This window comes from Bos taurus, chromosome 8, assembly GCF_002263795.3.
Source record: "Bos taurus isolate L1 Dominette 01449 registration number 42190680 breed Hereford chromosome 8, ARS-UCD2.0, whole genome shotgun sequence".
Taxonomy (NCBI): Eukaryota; Metazoa; Chordata; class Mammalia; order Artiodactyla; family Bovidae; genus Bos; species Bos taurus.
Genome location: NC_037335.1, coordinates 31099260 through 31121981, shown reverse-complemented (window position 1 = coordinate 31121981; position 22722 = coordinate 31099260). Strand labels below are relative to the sequence as shown.

Sequence of the window (22722 nt, the reverse complement as noted above, 5' to 3'; positions counted from 1 at the left end):
TAGAACCCAGATTTAAATAGTACCTTGGAGTCTACAAGATACTCAGCTAACACTACCTAAAGGAAACTGCACTTTAAGAGTGAAGTCATCACTGCATAAACATAAGGTCTTTAACATGCCACTCCCACAAAATCCCATTAGCAATGATCTCTGGGCAATAAGTTCTCTCATAAATAAAATGGCATTTCCTTTGTACCTTGGGAGGAGAAGATGGAAGGGAGGGACCATAATTCAGGTTATCACTACAAGCACTGCCATGAAGAGATAAAAGAGAGGCTTGAGTAGAGTAGATACTGTCATTATCAGGAGAGTACTGTGACTCAAAGGCAGATTCATCTGCTAAGTCAGCATCATTTGTGTTCACCTAGGAATAAAAACAATAGTATCAGATGGGAATTCTGTTCTGTTACTAAGACTAAAGGGCATACTCGTATCATTCTCTGGTCTATTCTATTTTCTGCAGGACCTCTTCACTCTCTTCAACACATCAGAAACTAACCACTGTAATAGAACAAAGACAAACTGGAGCTAGCATAGAGGGTTATTCTGTCTCATCAATGAAAGGGCAAAAGGTAACAACCAAGGGCTTGGAGCAATTCTAAGTTTAAATATTTCTATAATTTAAAAAAATACTTTTTCCAGTTACCTGGAATTATAATGTGAAATAACTGTACTGATTAAAATATACACCAAAACTCCAAATGGCTGATTCAGGAGCTGGCAATTGAAAAATAACTAATAAGAAGAACCATATCTTTCAACAATAGGATTATTAGAATCAAAGCAAGATGTGCACAATTAGTTATAAACACCTAACGGAGAATTTCACAGGTTTGAAACCTCTCTCTAGTCCAACACCACTAAGACAAGAATTTAAAATACTCCTTTCTAGTCACACTAAGGAATGCTTCCCAGCCCTCCAAAAAAATTTTAGGTCAGGAACCTTGCTTTAATGAAAGAAGTACTAGGAACAGGATGTGTAATTTTTACACTTGTATAAATGTCATATGCATATGCATGTTTATATCTGGTATTTAGTTTTATACTTTATTAACATAGCACTGGCTCCTCTACCAGCCCATAAGGTTCTCAGGAGCAAGAACCATGTATTCACCCAACAAAGTTGGCCTCTAGTGGTCCCTAATGGTAAATCAATAATGTTAACAAACACGTATTCATAGAAAACAGGAACATTCCCTCTTTTGGAAGCTTCTGTACTCTTAATCCGTAAGTGAACCAATGTATGTGACTTTCATATTATTAATATCTAATGAAATAATATAACTGTTACACCATTAAAAGGAAGCTAAAATAACTGATCTATGAATACTGAAAACAGTTAAAGTATGCTTAGAGATACTCAAGTATGTATTTAGAGCAAACAAGTGCTTTAATAACTTTTGGTATGATGTAAAGATTAAATTTACATGTTGACATAATACACTCCTAACTGAATTTCTGCCACAAATCCAACATTTTTCAGGTATATAATGGTTTGCTTTTCTTCTCATTTTGAACTGTGAGAACTACTGAAGTTGAAAACAAAATGTTAAGTTTTCCAAAATATAATGAACAAAGAATACAGTAAGACTTCAGAATGTTTTGAAAAGCAAAAATAAGACATTTAAGATTTTGAAAGAAAGCTTGATAAGCCAGTGCACTACTAACCAGAGCCAAGTCAGCCCTGAAGAGGGCTTTATCAGCCAGCCCTTCCTCCTCGCAGGAATGTGGCGGGTAGAGAAAGGAATCCTCCTTAGCAGAAACATAACCCTCTTCTGGGGACAGCTGCAGGGAGAATGAAGCTCAGTGTTTGAGGATGAGTTCATGAAAAAGAGGAGGAACAGGAAAAAGGGAGGGAAGGGAAAACAGAGGAGAGGGGAGAAAAAAGTAAAGTGGGGAGGAAAAATTGGAAAGTTTTCAAATAATGTTTTCAAGTTATAAAGTCATCATAAACAAACAACTTTAACATAAATGATGAGCAAGAAATATAATAAATATTCATGTTGAACAGTTTTATATTTTAAGACACAGTAAGAATGTTTATCCCAATACCAACATCATCTGTTAGATGAGAATCCCTTTCTACAAATTTTTTCACCCTTCTTACAAAGATTATCAAAATCAACAATTTTTTACATTATAATAATCTTCTGGTCACTTCTGGTCACCTACCAAATACTCAAGTTAAACAATGACTTCTGAATACAGAAATAAGGCGACTTTTAGGTGTTAAGATATAGAAGATTTTGCAGAAAAATAAAACATTAAAAAGAAGGACCAATATCTCTCTGTCATTCCTTACTAGAATATTACTTTAAAGAATGTAATTTCTCTGACAAGGATAGTTAGTGAACTCTCAACGGAGTCTCTTAATTTAGTATGGCTCAAAATACAACCATCACCACCAACTCTGTATGTATACAATATACTTATACTGCACTCCTGATTATTTTAAAAAATGTTAATTTCTTTGACAAGGACCTTTAGTAAACTCTCAATGAAGTCTCTTAATTTAGCATGGCTTAAAATACACCACCAACTCTGTATGTATACGATACACTTATATTGCACTCTTGAGGAGTCAAATTATAACCATGATCACAGTGATGGAAAACCTAGCATTCTTCTTACAATATCAGGAAAAAACAGGCTAAAACATTTAGATTGTCTTGCCTACATCACCCTGTATCACCAATATGTGCAAAAGTATTTCAGAGAAAGAAAATCCTTATCTTCTATGCCCATACATATGAGCTTAATTTTTAGTAAAACTGACTTCATATAAATGAGATTTATCACAATTGCAATGCATATTCAATTTGAAATACTAAATACTCATATGAAAGAAACTTATTTTGGAACTAGCTAGGGAAAAAAAAAAAGATTGCTTCAGAGTTAAGTGGCACTTAATTTTTCCTTAAGGGAAGTAAAACACGTGTATTGATCATGTTTGGCATTTTCTTTGTGTAACAGAAAGACCATAACCAAATGTATGGTCAATATTAATAAATATGTAGAGTCCCATAATGCACTATCTTCATTCTTACACTCTTCATACTGAACCCTTGTTCTGATTCCTACAATCCTGGTTTAATTTAAGGTTTGCTTAATATTCCCTTTCTTCTTCCCTTTCTTCCTGTTTTCATAAATACATTTTCACAGCTTACCAAAATCTGTTATGGAATGAAAAGCAGAGCATAAAAAATCTACTCAATATTTTAAATACATCAACAAGCTTACAATCTAAATAAACTCTTTGATGTCAACAGACTTTTATTTGATGTTTATGCAAATATATCTATGTGTCTATGTTTATTTAAGAGAAAATATTATTTGTCTTTTCTACTTAAAATATATTTATACACTGAGAAAAAACACAAATATTGAGACTGTCTCTAATATTTCATTGCAATTCAATGATAAGTGCTACGTTGCAATCACTGTACCAAATAATCATACTGACATTACGTAGCATGAATTTATTAGTTGTTTTTATATTGCAGTAATTAATAACATGAATGCTATTCCCTCCCAGGAGGAGAACTACAGGCTGATGTACCTAAATTAGAAAGTTCAATTTCTTGCTCTGCAGTAATTATACAACAAATATTTTGAAGTCAACAGAATACCGGGATGTAATCCACTCTGACAGAGATTCTATTTCTTCCACTATAACTGAAGATTCCACTGTTAGCTCTTGTTATTAATTTCTCTAATACGTCAACTTATTGGTATAGATATTTTAAAGCCTATTTCTTTGAAAACATTTCTTTGTATATTGATCATGACCTTATTTTTGAATTAAAAAAAGCTAAAAGTGAACCACAGAACATTAACTTTTAAATTTACTTCTGAACTTCCTGGCTGTTTCTTTCCTTTATCCTTTAAAAAAAAAATTACTCAAAACTAAATTTTTACACTCATGAAGCCAATAACCATGCTGATGAAAAGTATCAAAAGTCATGATTCAATCATGAAAATACCTGAAGCAAAAAGGCTGAAAGTCACTTTTATTTGTAAATAAAAAGAAATCAATAAAATCTGAATTCTTACAGGCAAAGGCTTGGCAACTCCTATTCTCACAGTTCCTGATGGTGCACCCTTCAGGGCCTGGACAGCTTCTTCGAGACTGCTGTTTTCCAAGTTAACATCATTGACAAACATGAGTCGATCTCCAGGGAGAAGTCGTCCATCCTTTTCAGCAATTCCACCAGGCACCAAAGAACGAATGACGATCACAGTGCTTGCTGGATCGACTGGATCCTGAAAGGACGAGAAAGCAAAGAGCAGGCAACTCCTCTCTACACTTAAAAATGTTATTACAGGTTGCACTCTCTGCATTGTAATGGATGGGTAAATTTTTCAAAGTGTCTTTTACAAATTCCATACAACAATTCCAGTGAATTGTCTGGGTGAAGGCAATCTCCATTTTGAAGAGTTTAGGAAGAGTCCACCCTAAACAATGGCATCCCCACTTTCAATGGTTCCCAAGTAGATGTTTTAAATTTTATAGGTAAATTTAAAAGTGTGACTTCAGCTATTGATAAACTGTCCAACTTTATAACTATCATCTGAGATGAATGAATTATTAACAGCGGCATTTACTGACAGGCTGTTACTATTGTGGAACATTAGTAGATATGAGTGTTCTGAGGAAAGGGCTTGTTTTAGGAATGAAGAAATACAGAAGGAGGCCATATCATAATTGATAATGCAGTTTTGTGATACACAGCAACCTTAATATTAGAATAAGACTCCAGAACCACGCCTGAGAAAGAATACAACTCTCTGGAGTCATCTGAGACAGCCTTCCAGCTCAGTATTAATTAATGAGGAGCAGCAGCTGCACCTCATCACCCAGCAGTAGCATCCCCTCAGTAACTCGGCACCGAGCGCAGCACGAGGATGCTGCTACACCTGACCTGACCTAATTTAAGATTATTCATCAAGTTTGGTCAAATAATATGAGAATTTACAATATATCCAAAATGATGTATCTATCATTCACTTCAGACAAAAAAAGTATTGATAGTTTCTGTCTTACCAAATATGGTTCAAATATGAACCATCCATTAAGAGCAAGGAAATAAAAACAATTTAGATATATTCCCCAAAGAAACAGGAAAACTGTATTTCTATGATATTCCTAAAAAGTATTCTGCATAGTCTTCAAATTTCCAAGAGCTGAAATATAAAAGAGCTCAAAAATCTCAATGTCAAAAAAAATGCTTTATAATAATCATCTTATTATAAATTATTATTCTGAAAGATTAGAAACAAGACACATATTTGATGACTCTAAAGTATTACCTACTTTTGCTCTGCCAGTAACAATATGCATTTAGCATCTGTTATCTTTTTTTAAAAAAATTTGTTAGAAGTAGGATATATTTACCTGGTAATCTAAAATGCTAAAACCAAGTCCTTGGCTCCCTTTCTCCAGCTCTATGTTCTGAATATCGGCTTCCCACATAGCCAAAGGTCCTTGAACTTCCTCTGCATTCCGACCCACATCAGTCATTGTCAGCACAGGATCCTCTGTCTCCGAGGACCCGATGAACTCACCTAGATCTATGTGAGGCTGGATAAACAGACCAGACAGCTCTTATTTCAGATGTACTAGATCTGCAGATGTACATACCAACACTATGAGGAAAAGGGAGATTCCCAGCATCTGTCCAGAATATAGCATTCACATATGAGCAGCAACAGTTTACCAAGAAATCTTTATGAATTAAGGTAGCAACTTAGAAATAACCTAACTTGTAATAGGCACTTAAAATGTATGTTTCAAAGAGCTTCCATAAAAATATATAGTGATTCTATCTTAGCAGCATAATATTGTCTAATTTTCACCTTTTTTCATCAGTGTCTGAATCACATCTGTTGTTAGAAAAAGAAATGTAAAGCTATTATTGATATTAAAGAAAAAGAATGCTTATGATAAATTAGAACAATTCAAGAGGAAATGGCTGTATGTATAAGTTCTACACACTGAGCAAACAAGGTTTCTAAAATCCTATGAGTTGTGCACGTGATTATTTCATTAATAAATTAACAAGCACAGTGGCAAGACGATACTTGACACACTGGCCTTAGCTTGAAGACTTCCTCTATTATTTTTATTTTATCTGTGTTGCCTTGAGCTGCATTCTTAACCTGGGCTTCACAGTTACCCGTCTCAAAGAATTTTTGTGGATTAAGTAAGGTAATATTTAAAAAGCACTTGGCACAAAAATAGGGGTTCAAACATTAGCATCTTTTAGTCAAATAAATTACAGGGAATCTAGATTAATTCAGTTTTGTATATCTCTTGAAGACACTAGATAGGAAAAACATGTTTTTGACGATGAAATGTTACTTTAAATGTTATCTTTGCTTTTTTAACAATTACTGTACAGTAGGACCATGGATGCAAATCTGTCCACCTGGTTTATTGTAATAATTCCATTTATATCACATAAAATATATCTGGACACGTATGGTGCTAGACTGATTTCTACAGAATTTGGCATTATGTTTCTTATTTTCCCCTATTCTTAAGGCGAAGAAACCCAGCGCAGGGGAAGGCCCATCGTACTGGAAACTGGGACAGCAACAACTGAACTCAGCAGAAAGCTCACGCGGCCCAGTCTCAGATTCCAGAAGACCTCCGGTTAAGGTTAGAGGTCCTCGCTCCTATGGCTGTAGGGACCTTTACAATCTCTTGTTTCTTGTTTCCTCGAACCTCCCGAGAACAGGCGGGCGGCAGGGGCACAACTGAGGGACTCTGGAGAGCCTACTCCGCAGCATGTCCCAAAGGTGCTATCTGCTGAGCCCCAGTAGCTGTTACCCAAGCCGGTGGGGATTCTTCTGTCCTTTCTCTTCTCTGTGCCAAGGATCAGACCAATGAAACTGTGAGCACCGGTCAGATATTTAGCAAATCTTCGGTGGGCTATGAAGGGGATTCCTTGGCACGTTTTTCCCACTGCTTTTTCCTCCTGTCCTTCAGCTCTCTCCCGGGACTCAAGCTCGGCCAAAACGAATGAAACTCAGGCTCTGATGTCTCATTGCAAAAATTCATTGAGAGACAAAGTGATAAGAGGTGGATTTATTAGGATCCAGAGAGAAGCCACTCTTCAGGGTGTGAACCACTGCCGAGGGCAAGGGCTAGGGCCAGGGCCATGGAATTAGGCCTGGCTAGGTTTTATGAGGACCTCCCTGGTGGCTCAGACAGTAAAGTGTCTGTCTACGATGCGGGAGACCCGGGTTCGATCCCTCGGTTGGGAAGATCCCTTGGAGAAGGAAATGGCAATCCACTCCAGTACTATTGCCTGGAAAATCCCATGGACAGAGGAGCCTGGTAGGCTACAGTCCATGGGGTCGCAAAGAGTCGGGCACGACTGAGCGACTTCACGTTCACGTTTATTCTTATCACCCAAAGTATCTTTGACTAGATATGTACTATATATTCACTACTTTCATATTTCAATTTTCCCTCTGTTAAGGGGGACAAGTGTCTATTTCATAGGAATACTATAAATAAATTATAGAAGCACCTATTTTGCAATAATACCTAACGACTGACACTTTACCTCAAGAAAAGTGAGATTCAGAAAGATGAAGTGACTTGCCCATGGTCACAGAGAGAGTAAGGGTCAAGCCTGATTCAAACCTATGTCTATCTGACTCCAAGATCTATCCTATACGCCACAGGATTTGTGAGGAAATCAGTACCAAGTAAGAGAAAAAAAGGCTTAAAGATTTTTAAATGCCATATAGCCTTCCCATTATACATTCAGATTAGTCTCCTGTATCTGCGTGTCTGATACCTTTTCTGTTAGTTCAATGTCACATAAGTCCAGGCTCTCCAACTCTGACGGGGCAGTAGGTGGTACCGTTCGACGACAGCACACCATTGTCACCTCTATAGGCAGCTCTTTTAAAATAGTCACCACATCCTGGTGATTCTCCCCAAGTAGAGTTATGCCATTCACCTGTGCAAAAAGAAAAGTTGACCAAGAAAGAACACTTCCTAACACTTCAAAGCAATTTTTTATGACATTAATATAAATTGTACTCAAGGGATGATCATAGCTATACTATGCTCAGAACTATGGCCGGATCTGTAGTAGTGTTGCCTAAAATAATTTACATGCAACACTACACTCTTATTGGAACTAGACTTTCTAAAGTAGTCACAGAAAGATCACTAGCTTTCACCCATGTTTCATATGCCTGTGTAATAGTTTGGAAAGGGAGAATTAATAAAATTATTCCCAAAGAATAAAGCTTGTTTTAACATGATATATTACCATTAAATGAAAAAATTCAAGATAAAAAATGGCATGTATTTTATTATATACTAATACCTTTTAAAAGTAGGATAAATTAATAAGTTCAAATTTCATACATATTCATTAAAAATATCTGGAAGATTGCATAGAACCAATAATAAGCAGTTACACCTAATGAAGGGTTGGGACAGAAAAAAAACACTTCTCACTGGAGTATATTTTTGTCTTATATGTGATTATGAAATGTGAATATATTACCTATTCTAAAATTTGAATGTTTAAAAAAATGTAAAGACAGTTTTTATATTCTTTGGACCTAAAACAAACAAAAACCATGCATGGAATTAGGTCTGATGATCAATGTACATACAGATTGGAAATTTCTGCTCTGTGTAAAGTTTTACTTGTGTATCTCTCTCAAGTACCCTTTGGAGGAGGAACTTAAAATAAGAACTTAATTGTTTACCACATTAAGCATCCCACAGCCTTTTCAGAATTTTATTTACGAAGGGGAAGATGGAATAGCTTGCTTACTTCCAACAGCTCATCTCCACTGAAAAGCTTCCCACTGTGTCCAACAGGACCTTCTGGGAGGACAGATCGAATAAAATGATGGCCTACTGTTGCTTCCAGACTTATTCCCAACCCGCTGTTCTCACTGAACTTGCTCACATGAGCCACCTGAAAGGAGAAATATCATCACGATTTTTAATATTCATTTTTTTTCTTTTTCTGTATATGTATTTTATGTTCACCCCCCAGAAGGTCAAATTTCTCACAAAACCTTCAAAAACCTTATTTTAAAGCTGCAAACCTTTAGCATTTTGCCTAGGAAAGAGTACTGATGTCTATTAGTTCCCTGAACCAACACAAACCAAGAGGAAGCAGCCAGGTGCAAGCTTCCAAGACACTCTGTGTTATGGAAGATGCTAATACCAGATGGAGGGTAGTCAGAGGACCACTGATAAAACCAGAAGCCTGAGCTCAAACCACACACAGAGAGACACACCCTTACCACCTTCCATGTGCTAGGACTACACTAATCCCATTACACAGATTATCTCACTTACTTTTCATAAATAGGTACAATGTCTATCCCTGCTTCCAAACTTACAAAAATGAGGTTCTGAGAGGTCAGTTTCAATAGTCACACAGCTAACAAAAGCGCTTTGAACCTCAGCAGTCTGAACTCATGGCCCAGGCTCTGGACCGCACACTGTATCAAGGGGACAACACTTGTCTTTAAAAGTGAATCAAAGCTTAAAACGGGAGAGTAAACTTTTTATTTTCTACTGTTACTCTAAATAACGAAGAACATTAGGAAATCACTATTTTTACAGACAGTGCAATCACTATAATATTAAAATCAGAAAGTATACTAAAGACGATCTGCTTTACCCCCTTTATAGTTAAGGGAACTGAGCGATAGAGAGACTGAGAAAAATACTGTTTAATTATAAAAGATCTTTTTCAAATCTTAATGATAATGAGCACAGAGTTAATACTGGAAGCTGCATTATCTGAGTTTTAAATCTGTTGTTGACAAAATCCTTCAATTCCTTATTTAGGTTATCACTTCCTCCATGCAGCCATCCATGTCCCCAAATACATCTATCAATGCTTCTCTCTACTACCCCACTCCTCCGATTACTTCAATTGTGCAGTGTAACTACATAGGAAGCAACTGTAAATCCAGACCTGTCATATTTTCCTGTGTTTGATAAGGGCCTATAAACAGCTTAGCCCTTTCTGACTTATAATAAATTTTCAACCTTGATACATTACTGGAAGTGCCACCAAAATAACATGTAGACAAAGGGCAGTTGAAAGTCCACTCTCCATTCTGACCTCTGTGAGGAGTGGCTAGTGAAAGCGTCCTCTTACCACTCAAGAATGACCCAAAGGAGTGCAGTCTCAGCTGTGCGTGCCAGCCATGTTAACCCCACCCCACAGAGGAGCCTCCCGACTTTCGTTTCATGCTAAACTAACCATAATTAAGCTGGACTTTGTTGTATTCTTTCTTGACTCAATTTAAAATGGTAGTCACAGCTGTACTTACTCAAATCTTATTTGATACAAATTGATTAAAAAAAAACTTTGTAATGAGGATTAAAAGAACACTGAGAATACTGCTTGACACAAAGTACTCAGTAAGTGTTATTTTTATTAATATTATATGTAATTATCTCTTGGGTTTTATCACCTTTAATCTAGAGCTACTTGAACATCATAAGCAATACCAAAATTTTTACCTAACCAAGTACTTTATTGTTCCTTTTGAAATTCCTGAAATTTGCTGGTACATACCTAAAGATTCATAATCAATGTCCACTTCATTAAAACACTTTTTAGAATAGCAGATTACAATAGGTATGCAAGTCATTACATAAACATGAAATGGTTCACTATGGCCTAAGTAAAATGAAAAAAGCATGCAGACTAAAAACCCTCAAGAAGAGTAAGAGCATAAGAATGATAAAGAGTAAATAGGAAAAAGTTCTTTTTACAATTCTGTACTAAGTCATGATGATTTTTGTTTTATTTTCAAGTAAATTCTGTCATTCTATACAGATTATTTCCATAAATGCCAGGAATGAGAATCAGAAAAACTCTTCATTTTACCTATATAATATACACTACAACCAGAAATAGTGATGAATTATAAGTTCTAAAACTTCCATTCCATGTACTTTAGCACCTTGGTTATTTACTATCCAACTTTCTCCAATTTGAATTTTTTAATATCTGAATAAGCACATATAGGTCTTTGAAAAAAACCCTGGTGTTTGCAACTTCTCTAGGACTATTTACAATAGACATCTTTGACTATATATAATAGTCACCTTTATTACTGTCAGAAACTCCCCGCTCAAATACAGTTCACAAGTTAGGAAGTTGGGGAGGGGAAGCTAACGTACCACAATTTCATAATTAATCCCCATAATCCTTTGCCACTTGGTCAGTAGGGCAGCTTCCTGTTGTTGAGCATCTTCTATTTCTTCTCTCTCAGCTGACACTAATGGAAGAGTAGACACAATTAGTGACATACTACAAAAATCTCCATGTTTCAATATTCTGTACCAGAGACACAGGATGAGAACCTGTCTGTCATACTGTTAGGTAGGAAGTTAGGCATAAGCAATGAGGGTGGCCCGGCTGAAAAGGATGCAAGCTGATCTCTAAAGCCCATCCTAGACACACCCAGGGGAGCTCACAAATATGCTACAAAATAACCACAGATTTGTCCAACTCCGGCACATGCGCCCAAGGCACACTAACCACAGGGGCTCCTCCAGGAAACCTTGAGGTAGCTAGGAAGGAGCCCACTAAGGGTCCATAAATCCTCTACACACACACACACACACATCTGACAAAAGACTGAATTATGGGAAGGCGTAAACAACATATCCTGCTGTTATATAACTTGCAGTTGTCAACAGGCTTTGAGAGGGTGCCCATTTGCATTCACTTTCACTAACCAGTGGTGAGTACAAGCCCTATTTTGCATTTTGCACAGGGCATAACCAAAAGGAGGAGACAGAAAGTATAAAAAGGGGGACACCAAGAGGACTCAGAAGGAGGATGACAACTCCTTTGGAGTCGGCCTGCTCCCATGTCTGTCTGATAAAAGATCTGTCTGCTTGAGCTGAACTGAGCTGTAACTGTCTGTTGTTCTAAACCCTTCAGTCCGTCATACCAAATTTTTGTTGAAATGACACAAGAACTGAGGAAGAACCGACATAACAATAATAAGTTTGACTCTTCTCCTAATATATGATTTACTCTTATTTCTCTACTCATTTTAACAATTCGCTTTAGAACTGTATATTCCAACACTATTCTCTTTTAAGAGATATCTTTTAGGTCTTAACTGTATTTCAATTAAAGTATCCATATATTATCTAACTTTTATTTGAAAGAATAAGGACTCTAAGTAGCTCTAGGATTCACTTGATGGCCCTCTAGTGCCTATTAAAACACTATGCTGCCTTCTATGTTAATCTCTTTCATTTTCATTTGGTTCTACACAGTACAGAAGGGAACATGCTATGACTCAGAAAAAAACAAACAAAAGAAATTAACAAATAATATATGCAACTCCATGTACTCCATGTACAATGAGAAAATATAAATAAAAAATAAGAAACAAATGGGAAATGTAGATTAAATTAAATCCCTATAATAGGAATCATACTAATTGGTTGAAAAAAAAAAGGAAAGTGAAATCTATTTTGTGAAGAAAGTCACAAAATAATTATGTAAACAATACTGAATTAAAACAAAATAAACTGGTTGAGGATAATTTTCAAGTCATAGTCAAGGATTTCCTATGCCATCATATTTCTCACTCATAAATGCTGTCTTTTAAAAAAATCTTTACAAGGCACTACTCCCTAAATTAGATTTTCAACATCACTTTTAGCATTCAATTCTCAAATTTAAAGAGTATTCTAAAGTTCAGATGTCTCATTAACTGCCTGCTTGTTAGTGGAATGAATGGGCTTTCACTCCAGGCCTATTCAGGTTTTTTATGCTTTAAATTAATAATATTCAGCTTTCTCCTTGAGAAACTAGAAATAGTAAACTATGTATTTCTTTAAAAATCTGGAGACTAGCTGCCCAAAATAAGTATTTTTCTCTTCAAAAGCATATTCAGTGCTGAGAGGATACATGTGCAGGAGTGAACACAAATTATAGGAAACCTTTCAACCTGATGAGAGTTAAAAACAGGAGGGTCAGTTCAGTCCCACCTCCTCCCATAACCCATTTCTCTGATTCTGCAGTGGTTATGCAAGTGAGCAGTGATTCAAGGAGGGTGAGATTCTGAATAAAGAAAGTAGGAATCTGTAAGCTAATAATAAAAGATTTGTATTCATTCAATCAATCTACAGTCACAAAAACCCTCCATGTTCCCCCTTCCCCAAATGCCCCAAGATGAGATTCCAGGCATACTTAAAAAAACCTGAAAGTCCAATTCTGCTGTTACTGAAAAGTCAAATGACTTGCCCAGGTTCACACAATGAGTTGAATTTCTGTGGAAGAGGCAACGATATCATATCCCTTGTCTGAGGACCAGCACTTGAGTAGAGGCACTAGAATCATTTAGATATTTTTTTCCTTTATTTTAAAAAGATTGTGGGACTCCTGATCCCAAGTCTAGACCCTCTCACTCTCAACGCACATCACCGAAGTAAAACAGACAGTTGAGCCTTTAAGGCCCTCCACTACACTCACTCCATCTACTATCTCGAGTTTCATGCTTTGAAACATTTTTTATCCTTTTCCAGAAACTGTGGTGCTAGAGAAGACTCTTGAGAGTACCTTGGACAGCAACGAGTCAATCCTAAAGGAAATTAACCCTGAATATTCATTGGAAGGACTGATGCTGAAGCTCCAATACTTTGACCACCTGATGCAAAGGGCCAACTCATTGGAAAAGACCCTAATGCTGGGAAAGATTGGGGGCAGGATGATAAAGAGGCAACAGAGGATGAGATGGTTGGATGGCATCGACTCAATGGACATGAGTTTGAGCAAACTACAAGAGATAGTGAAGGACAGGGAAACTGGCGTGCTACAGTCTATGTGGTCACAGAGTCGGACATGAAAGAGCGACTAAACAACAAAGTTCTTGTGATATTCACTTTATCCTAAATAATTCCTACACTTACTAGTGTAAAAATTGCAGACTGTGATTAACACCTGAGAATCCTACTCACTCTTGGGATATCACTGTGAAAACAAATATTCACTTAAACCAAAAAAGTTAAATCACAATTTTCAGCAAGAAAAATACTTAACAATGAAGGAGCAAATATTTTAATGAACTGCAGTGCTTTGATGTAACTATTTAGTGAAGGGCAGAACTCCCATAAGGAAATCTGTCTTGGGCTTCATTCAGTAGATTTAGTATGCCAAACACCTAAAGCAATATGACAGGTAAAGGAAGCATGGACCACCCAGCCCAGAAAGATGGCAGCAACATGTTGACATAATTATGTGTAACAATGCTGCCTTAAAATTTCTTTAAGCAGTGTGAAAAAAATTTGGAGAAAAAGCCTGCAAAATAGTCATACTTTCATTTAAGAGTTTATACTTTAAAGATTCATTTTTTATGTTTATTTTTTAAATGCTTTAACCCTTTACTGTTGCTTGTTCAGTAAGAGACATATTGGTTCTATCTTAAGAAATAAGGGGAATGAAATAAAACTATGTAGGTAACAGAATGATTTCTAAAGGTTCTAGTTTTTAAAAAACGAAGAAGACTGATTCAGCAAGAAAATCGGCCAGTTATAAATAAACAATTTTAAACAACTAGAGCACTTAATCACATCTCTAAACAAGGATATAACACTCTTTTTTGAAAGCTATTTTTCTAATAATTTATAATATATCCATAGAGGTTGAACCACATCTGTAAAAGTCATTTCTCTAAAAAAAGTAATAAATATCATAATAACCTGGCTCCATGTGTTTACCTTCTTCTTCAATTGGTAATATGCTGGTGTTTCTCCTCAGAGATAAAGAATCTTCATCTTCTTGATAATTATCTTAAAGATAAGAAGATTTTAGCACTTGGGCCTGTAATATAATCAAGCAACTTGACTTTTTCAAACTCCACTTTATTTGAACACCTAGGTGAGAGCTAACTTTTTGTATCTAAAGTTTTCAACAATCATAGGTACTTACAGGAAAGTTCTCCTGCTAATGGAACAAAGAGGTGATAAAATTCCCCTGGGATTTGCCTCCCTGTTTCCTGGTCTGCAATTAGTAGTGTGTGGAATAAATGGTCAACAGTTTGAGAAATGAAACACACTTTCAAACCAGCAGCCTGACTTCTACGAATAAATGCTTACATCAGAGGGCTACACGGGAATTTTGGTAATTTTCAGAGATGTTCATGTACAAACACTTATGAATGACATTTCTAAATGTGGAAATGAGGGTCTCACGGTCTACTGACCGAGCTAGTCAAGCCTAGACACTGACTTAAAGCGGATTCCTTCGAGAAAAGGCTGGGCAATTTGGAAACATTACAGGGCTCACATACATAATCTAGGCAGAACAAACTTCCCCCTAAAGAGAAAATGTATCAATGACACCCCAAAGTAAGGCAAAAGCAGAAAGGGAAATGACTGTACATGATTCTAAATGAGAAGTGGTAACTGAGAAAACAGGACAGAAATCTGCTTTATTCAGAAGCTGTTTCTACAGTTAACAGACAAATCTCTGGTTGCAGTTAATCCCCATTGTATTAAAATCCCTTTTTACTTGGTTCCTAATGAATAGTCACAACAAAGATGTTATTTAAATAATTTCAGAATTAGAAAAAAACTGATATGAGTCCAACCTAAAAATCAGACTCACGTGTCCTCACCTTTGCTAACATTTGCATTAACAGGAGACAAAACTGCGTCTTTTGTGACGTCCTCCCGTGACGCCAGTTCAGCATCCTGCTTAGTTCTTCTCATTAGCGTCAGGTGCACAGTCTGCCCCGTGTGTCGCAACACCTCCACTGCTTGTTGATTGGTAAAACCCTGAAGGTTTGTGCCATCTACCTATGGTATGGTTAGAACAAGACATGGTAAAAATAAAAGGATACCAACCCATGAGACACATGGTTACTGCTGGTCAGTGAGAACAGAATTAGGAATGAGTACTCCCCTAGTTAGGGAACGGGCTAACACCTGTTTGGGGACCAGTACTAGCTCAGATGCACTGGAATCACACAGGGGTGTTTCATTTGTTTTAATATAAGTGATGGAGTCTCTTTTCTAGAAATTATAAGCCAGCGGGTCTCAGGGTAAGGCCCAGGATTCTCTATCTCTTAAAATATTCTTCTATATTTCTCAGATCAGATCAGATCATTTGCTCAGTCGTGTCCGACTCTTTGCGACCCCATGAAGCGCAGCACGCCAGGCCTCCCTGTCTATCACCAACTCCCAGAGTTCACTCAGACTCACGTCCATTGAGTCGGTGGTGCCATCCAGCCATCTCATCCTCTGTTGTCCCCTTCTCCTCCTGCCCCCAATCCCTCCCAGCATCAGAGTCTTTTCCAATGAGTCAACTCTTCGCATGAGGTGGCCAAAGTACTGGAGTTTCAGCTTTAGCATCATTCCTTCCAAAGAAATCCCAGGGCTGATCTCCTTCAGAATGGACTGGTTGGATCTCCTTGCAGTCCAAGGGACTCTCAAGAGTCTTCTCCAACACCACACTTCAAAAGCATCAATTTTTCAGCGCTCAGCCTTCTTCACAGTCCAACTCTCACATCCATACATGACCACAGGAAAAACCATAGCCTTGACTAGACGAACCTTTGTTGGCAAAGTAATGTCTCTGCTTTTGAATATGCTATCTAGGTTGGTCATAACTTTCCTTCCAAGGAGTAAGCATCTTTTAATTTCATGGCTGCAGTCACCAATCTGCAGTGATTTTGGAGCCCAGAAACACAAAGTCTGACACTGTTTCCACTGTTTCCCCATCTATTTCCCATGAAGTGATGGGACCGGATGCCATGATCTTCGTTTTCTGAATGTTGAGCTTTAAGCCAACTTTTTCACTTTCCACTTTCACTTTCATCAAGAGGCTTTTGAGTTCCTCTTCACTTTCTGCCATAAGGGTGGTGTCATCTGCATATCCGAGGTTTATTGATATTTCTCCCGGCAATCTTGACTCCAGCTTGTGTTTCTTTCAGTCCAGCGTTTCTCCTGATGTACTCTGCATATAAGTCAAATAAACAGGGTGACAATAAACAGCCTTGACGAACTCCTTTTCCTATTTGGAACCAGTCTGTTGTTCCATGTCCAGTTCTAACTGTTGCTTCCTGATCTGCATACAGATTTCTCAAGAGGCAGATCAGGTGGTCTGGTATTCCCATCTCTTTCAGAATTTTCCACAGTTTATTGTGATCCACACAGTCAAAGGCTTTGGCATAGTCAATAAAGCAGAAATAGATGTTTTTCTGGAACTCTCTTGCTTTTTCCATGATCCAGTGGATGTTGGCAATTTGATCTCTGGTTCCTCTGCCTTTTCTAAAAACAGCTTGAACATCAGGAAGTTCAAGAGATCCAAATACACAGTCAAGCTTGGAAACCAATACAAGGTAGGACATAGAGGTATAGATGATCGTAAAGAAAGTGGTCACTGAGAGTGCTGACAAATTCCAAAGAAAGATAACGAAACTACCTTCCTTTTTTATATCTTTGCCTCTTCAAAAAATATTTTCCCTTTTTCCTGTTCACAAATGACAAAACACTTGAGGGTGCCCCAATGATCTTTGCAAACTACAGATATGATCCTATCACCCCACCCCGCCTTACATAGAACAATCCTTAAGATGTGCTCCCAATTCTCAGTGTGGCTTAGAATGGCCTGTGTCAACCCCACCTTGCATAATTGACCTTGTCCTGCAGCATCCTGTCTATTTCTCTGCCCTCCAGCTCCAGAGGATCCTTTCCCTTTCTCTGACTTGCAGCACTCCTTCCAGTCATGAGATCTTTGCAAATTCAGTTCCCTCAGTCTAGATTCTCTGGACAGCCCTCTCCAGCCCACACTATTTCTAATTTATTCACTGAGGAAAAAGCCCATAACTGCTTAATTCAATAGTTATTTCCACAATTAAGCTATTGATGCTCATGACTATAGTTAAAGCCCCCTTTACCAATTCTCCTTCATGGCATTTATCAGAAATTTAATTTTGTTTTCCAGCATTATTTGGTCTATGACTGCATCCTCCACGAGGACAGGTTCTGTGTGTCAGCAAAACAAAATGCTGGGAATTCCCTGGTGGTCCAGTGGTTAGGACTCTGTGTTCTCACTGCTGACAGCCCAGGTTCAGGCATCTCTGAGCGGGGAACACAACCCACAATCCATGCGGCCACACACACACACACACACACACACACATACACACACACACAAACACAACAAAACCAGTGCTGTTTTCAGAGTAGATATTCACAAATGGGAAACTGGCTCATATAGCAAAGATTTACTTGTGAAGCAAATTATATTTCTGAATAAATAAATGCAGGTTATAACGCTTAATTTTTAAAATACATAAAATTTTAAAAGGAAAAATTTGGAAAGTTGAAAAAGTAGTACAATACAATTAATGCTGAAATTCAAAGTCACTGATACACTTTTTGAATTATGAAATAGCTGTAAAATGGCTATGCAAGTATCATGCTTTTCTGAGCACAGTCCTGACCATAGTAGGCATTCAAATATTTACCAAATGAATGAGAACTACAATAAGACCTCTTATCAGTGATCTCCAAGATGAAGTACCTTTACTGTAGAGGTTTCTGGAAGAATGTAATAAAATTCATAATTAAATATATTTTTAAATCTCATTTAGTTCTATATACACATATATATAATTCATATATTAACTGTATATAAAATAATATATAATAAATATATAAAACAAGATGCATTATATATCATATAGCATATATAAATACATAGGAGAAAAAAGGAAGGAGAAAGGAATAGGTTATAGATTGATCGCTTGATAGACTGACATAGTTTGTTTTTTTTTAAACAATGAGGATATTCAATAAAAAATCGAGACCTCTGATTGAAATGATCAGTTTGATAACTCTGCAAGTTAAGTTTTGTATGATACTTTTGTACTAAATGGCAACTTTAACATAGGTGTTTAACTCTCTCCTCTTTCCTCCCATCTCTATCTTATTGATCCCCTTTTAGAAAGACGAATTAAAATATAACAACAGAGAAAACACTAAAACAAAACTGGAACCATGGAAGAAGACAAGTCCTTATACCAGTAACTTGAAGGAGCTTCTATGAGGAATGGTCTGAATATGACCAGATTGAAGGCAGGGCAGCTGCATCTACATGTGAGGGAACATCCTGTGTGGTCTGCCAGATGAAACATCCGTAAAATCCAACAACTGTCTTTCATTAACAGGAGCCAGTCAGAAGGTACATGTGCACTTCAACTGGTGATTCCAAAAACCAATCAAGTGCCAGGCATCACACCAAGCTGGGAGCATATGCCACACAGAACCATATACACGCAATGAAGTCACACTAGGCACACACATGCATCCACACACGACCCCAACCAAGTCCACAACACGCACAGAAAACCACCCGTCAGTACAGACACACCATGCTCTTCATCCTGTTCTCCTGGTTTCCTCTACAGTCTATCAATCTACAAGTGAAACTGACTTGCAAATTTAAACTGTCTCCTTCCTTCTTGCTTTGCAATTCCTGAACTATTTATATAAAAATCCATCTCATCCCCCTTTTGCACAAGCATAGTTCTCACAGAACTATGAGGGAAGAAAAAGGTCACAGGAATAGAATACCACAGTCTGAAAGAAAATGTGTGCCCTTAAGTGTGAGTACAAATATCTTCCAATGAGACTGTCACTGCAGGGAACAGAATGATATTTTCTGAAGCTTCTTTTCAAAGAGATTCATTTTTCATTGTATTTATGGAAGTGGAGAGAATACATACAAAGAAGAAACAAGTATCTACCAAAAAAGAAAAAAGAAAACTATTGCAATGAAGGCATCAACAGCATTTTACATACTGTACAAAATCATGAAATGGAAGATAGGAATACGCAATTTTCCTATGTTTTCAGAGGATAAGAACAGGTAGATAAAAATGATCAGGGAAATAAGACTGAAGACATATTAAGGCTGATCTAGAAGGAAATGGCAACCCACTACAGTGTTCTTGCCTGGAGAATCCCATGGATGGAAAAGCCTGGTAGGCTGCAGTCCACAGGGTCGCACAGAGTCGGACACGACTGAGGCGACTTAGCAGCAGCAGCAGCAGCAGAAAATCAATATAATTACAAAAAATTACATGGGAGAAGGAAATAACTAAGGAAAAATAATCAAGGAAATTATGAGGAGATAAAGAAATCTGCCTCTATAAATCAGAGGTATATGAAAAACTAGAAACAAGACTAACACTCAGACAAATCTTAATTAAATTCTTGGATTTCAAAAATCAAAAGAAAAAAGCCTATTACCTTCTAGGAAACAGAGTGAGCAGATAACTTGTGAAAGAAATTATGAACCCAAAATTTTATACTCAGTGTAACATATATGAAAATGGAAATTATGGTTGAGATGCTATGATGTTATCCTATAGTATCATAGATAGCATCTGATAGCATCAATTATAGCATGAGATGTTATAATTATATCTTATACCAAAGTGTGTTATGAGAAGACCACAAAGCAGAAATTTAAGCAGTCTGGAATTATAATCTGTACACATTTAGGACATTAAAGGGCTGGGCTGTTAGAGATTAACAAAGACTTAAGAGGAGGTCGGAGAAGGCAATGGCGTCCCACTCCGGTACTCTTGCCTGGAAAATCCCATGGACGGAGGAGCCTGGTAGACTGCAGTTCACGGGGTCGCTAAGAGTCAGATACGACTAAGCAACTTTCACTTTTCACTTTCATGCATTGGAGAAGGAAATGGCAGTCCACTCCAATGTTCTTGCCTGGAGAATCCCAGGGACAGGGGAGCCTGGAGGGCTTCCGTCTATGGGGTCGCACAGAGTCGGACATGACTGAAGTGACTTAACAGCAAGTAAGAGGAGGCTGCTTTGCTTTTTTAGAGAAGAGTGCTATAAATCCCTACACAGATGTTCAACCTATGACCACAAGTCCAAAGAGCTGTGTCACATGTTGTAAGGAAGGATGCAGTAAGTACCTTGTGTTTAGCTCTATCAGGAGGTTAAGGGTGAGGCTCTTTAACTGCTCTGACAGTGAAACAAGAGAAAACTGCTATTATTATCGAGAACTGTTTGACAGCCTGACTCTGTCTGGGCACAGATCAGAAGGGGGCCACACACACACAAACACGCATACACACACTCACACACACGAGAAAGCCAGGCTGGAGCCACCTTGAAACCTACCCAAGAGTACCCCTAGGGAATGATGGTGCCCAAAAATGAGAATTTATGGAGCAGAATGTTGAGAAACTGCAGCCAAAGGGAAGAAGAGTCAGTCAGATGAAAAATCCACCATCTGTCATGGAACGCTCGGTCAAATATCTCTAGTAGAGTCTCCCAGAAACCCAAGAAGGAACCCTAAGTGACTGTCACATTTAAGCATGAGCCAGGCTCACAGAGCAAAAAACCATGTTACGGAAGTGCCAGTCAGGGATGAAGTGCCTTGCTGTCTTTTACTCTCTTCCTTCACGCTGGTAAGGGTCAGCAGGCATAACAAGAAGGGGAGGGAGGAAAAGAAAAGCTCGGTATGGAAGACAGACTAGGAGTGCACTCTCTATCTCTACCAGTTCACAGTAGGCTTCTGCCAGGCCAGGGTGGGGGTTGAAATTAGAATATCATTTAGGATGGGAAATCTTTAATTACTAAATTAGAGCTGTATTTGGTGATCCTGATTGGCCATAGGACATTTTACTCTGAGAATAATAACTTGACCAAGATTTCCTCCAGGGGAAAAGGAAGACCTTTGCCTATAGAAGATAGACATCTAAAGACAAATTTTAAAAAGCTGTTTAAGACTATCCCCCCAGGTCTTCTTTATGTGAAGTCTATGTTATTGCCAGCCAAACTGTCCAAGTGTGCAAAGGCAACATAAAAGGTTCTCAGAGAGAAAAGCTTCTGAAAGTCTACCAACCATTCTCTTCCTATGAAATTCACTCAAAAAACACTCTAGCTGACTGAGCAATTAATCAGATTTAAAACTCCAAGTGAGAAAAATGTGACATACAAGGTTTAGTGCTGAGTAATAAGTAAAATTCAAATCCAAACAACACTATTACAGCAAACTTAGAAGTTTTAAGTCTTGGTCCATAAAAGATATACAAAATGGTATGTAACACAGTTATTTATAATAGCAAACCATTATAAACAATATACCTCTCCATGAATAAGAGGTGCTTAAGTATATTATGATAGATCCAACTGTGCTGATACAACCATACATACCAGGTATATTTCTAAACTAAATAAATAATAGAAAGGTATAAACTAATACAATCCTAAGTACAGATACATGGAAATTTTCTGAAATGTTAAAATCATAAAGTATTAAGAGTGGTTTCTATTAGAAGAGCTTTTTAAGCCATGTTCAAATTTAATGTCCTTTAGACCTCAAAGACAAAAATTACTCTAAAAGAAATAAACATGTTATTTATTCTCAGGGTAACCATAGAGAAAAATCTCACAAAAATCTCAACTTTGAGGTGCCATAAAAATTCTTAAAATGCACATAACTTAGGCTGCAAGTTTTCATGTGCAATAGATTTCTACAGCTCAATCCCTTATGTGGTTTAAGAAAAATCAAATGTATATGATTTTGTCTACTAAGTAGCAATAAAGTTCATTATGTAAAGAAAAAACATGTTTCCTTTTCCCCCCCAAAACCTGATGACCTGAATTTAAAAGTATATTCCTTACTCAAACCTCCCAGATGG

General features: G+C 37.3%; 1 protein-coding gene across 15 annotated transcripts in view; it reads right to left on the bottom strand.

Annotated features, from left to right (window-relative positions):
• MPDZ (multiple PDZ domain crumbs cell polarity complex component) overlaps nt 1-22722 on the bottom strand; it is a 175293-nt gene that overhangs the window by 86102 nt on the left and 66469 nt on the right. For 11 of the 15 annotated variants that reach the window (XM_010807804.4, XM_005209940.5, XM_010807808.4 and 8 more), the window contains 9 exons: nt 15655-15835; nt 14738-14827; nt 11195-11292; nt 8811-8957; nt 7812-7976; nt 5396-5581; nt 4054-4263; nt 1669-1785; nt 197-364 (listed from right to left, as the gene is read on the bottom strand). In XM_010807804.4, the coding sequence (XP_010806106.1) occupies nt 197-364; nt 1669-1785; nt 4054-4263; nt 5396-5581; nt 7812-7976; nt 8811-8957; nt 11195-11292; nt 14738-14827; nt 15655-15835 (1362 nt within the window). Of the gene's footprint in view, nt 1-196; nt 365-1668; nt 1786-4053; nt 4264-5395; nt 5582-7811; nt 7977-8810; nt 8958-11194; nt 11304-14737; nt 14828-15654; nt 15836-22722 lie in introns of all 15 variants that reach the window. The other 4 variants (XM_010807807.4, XM_024995852.2, NM_001192891.2 and 1 more) reach the window with 3 other exon arrangements.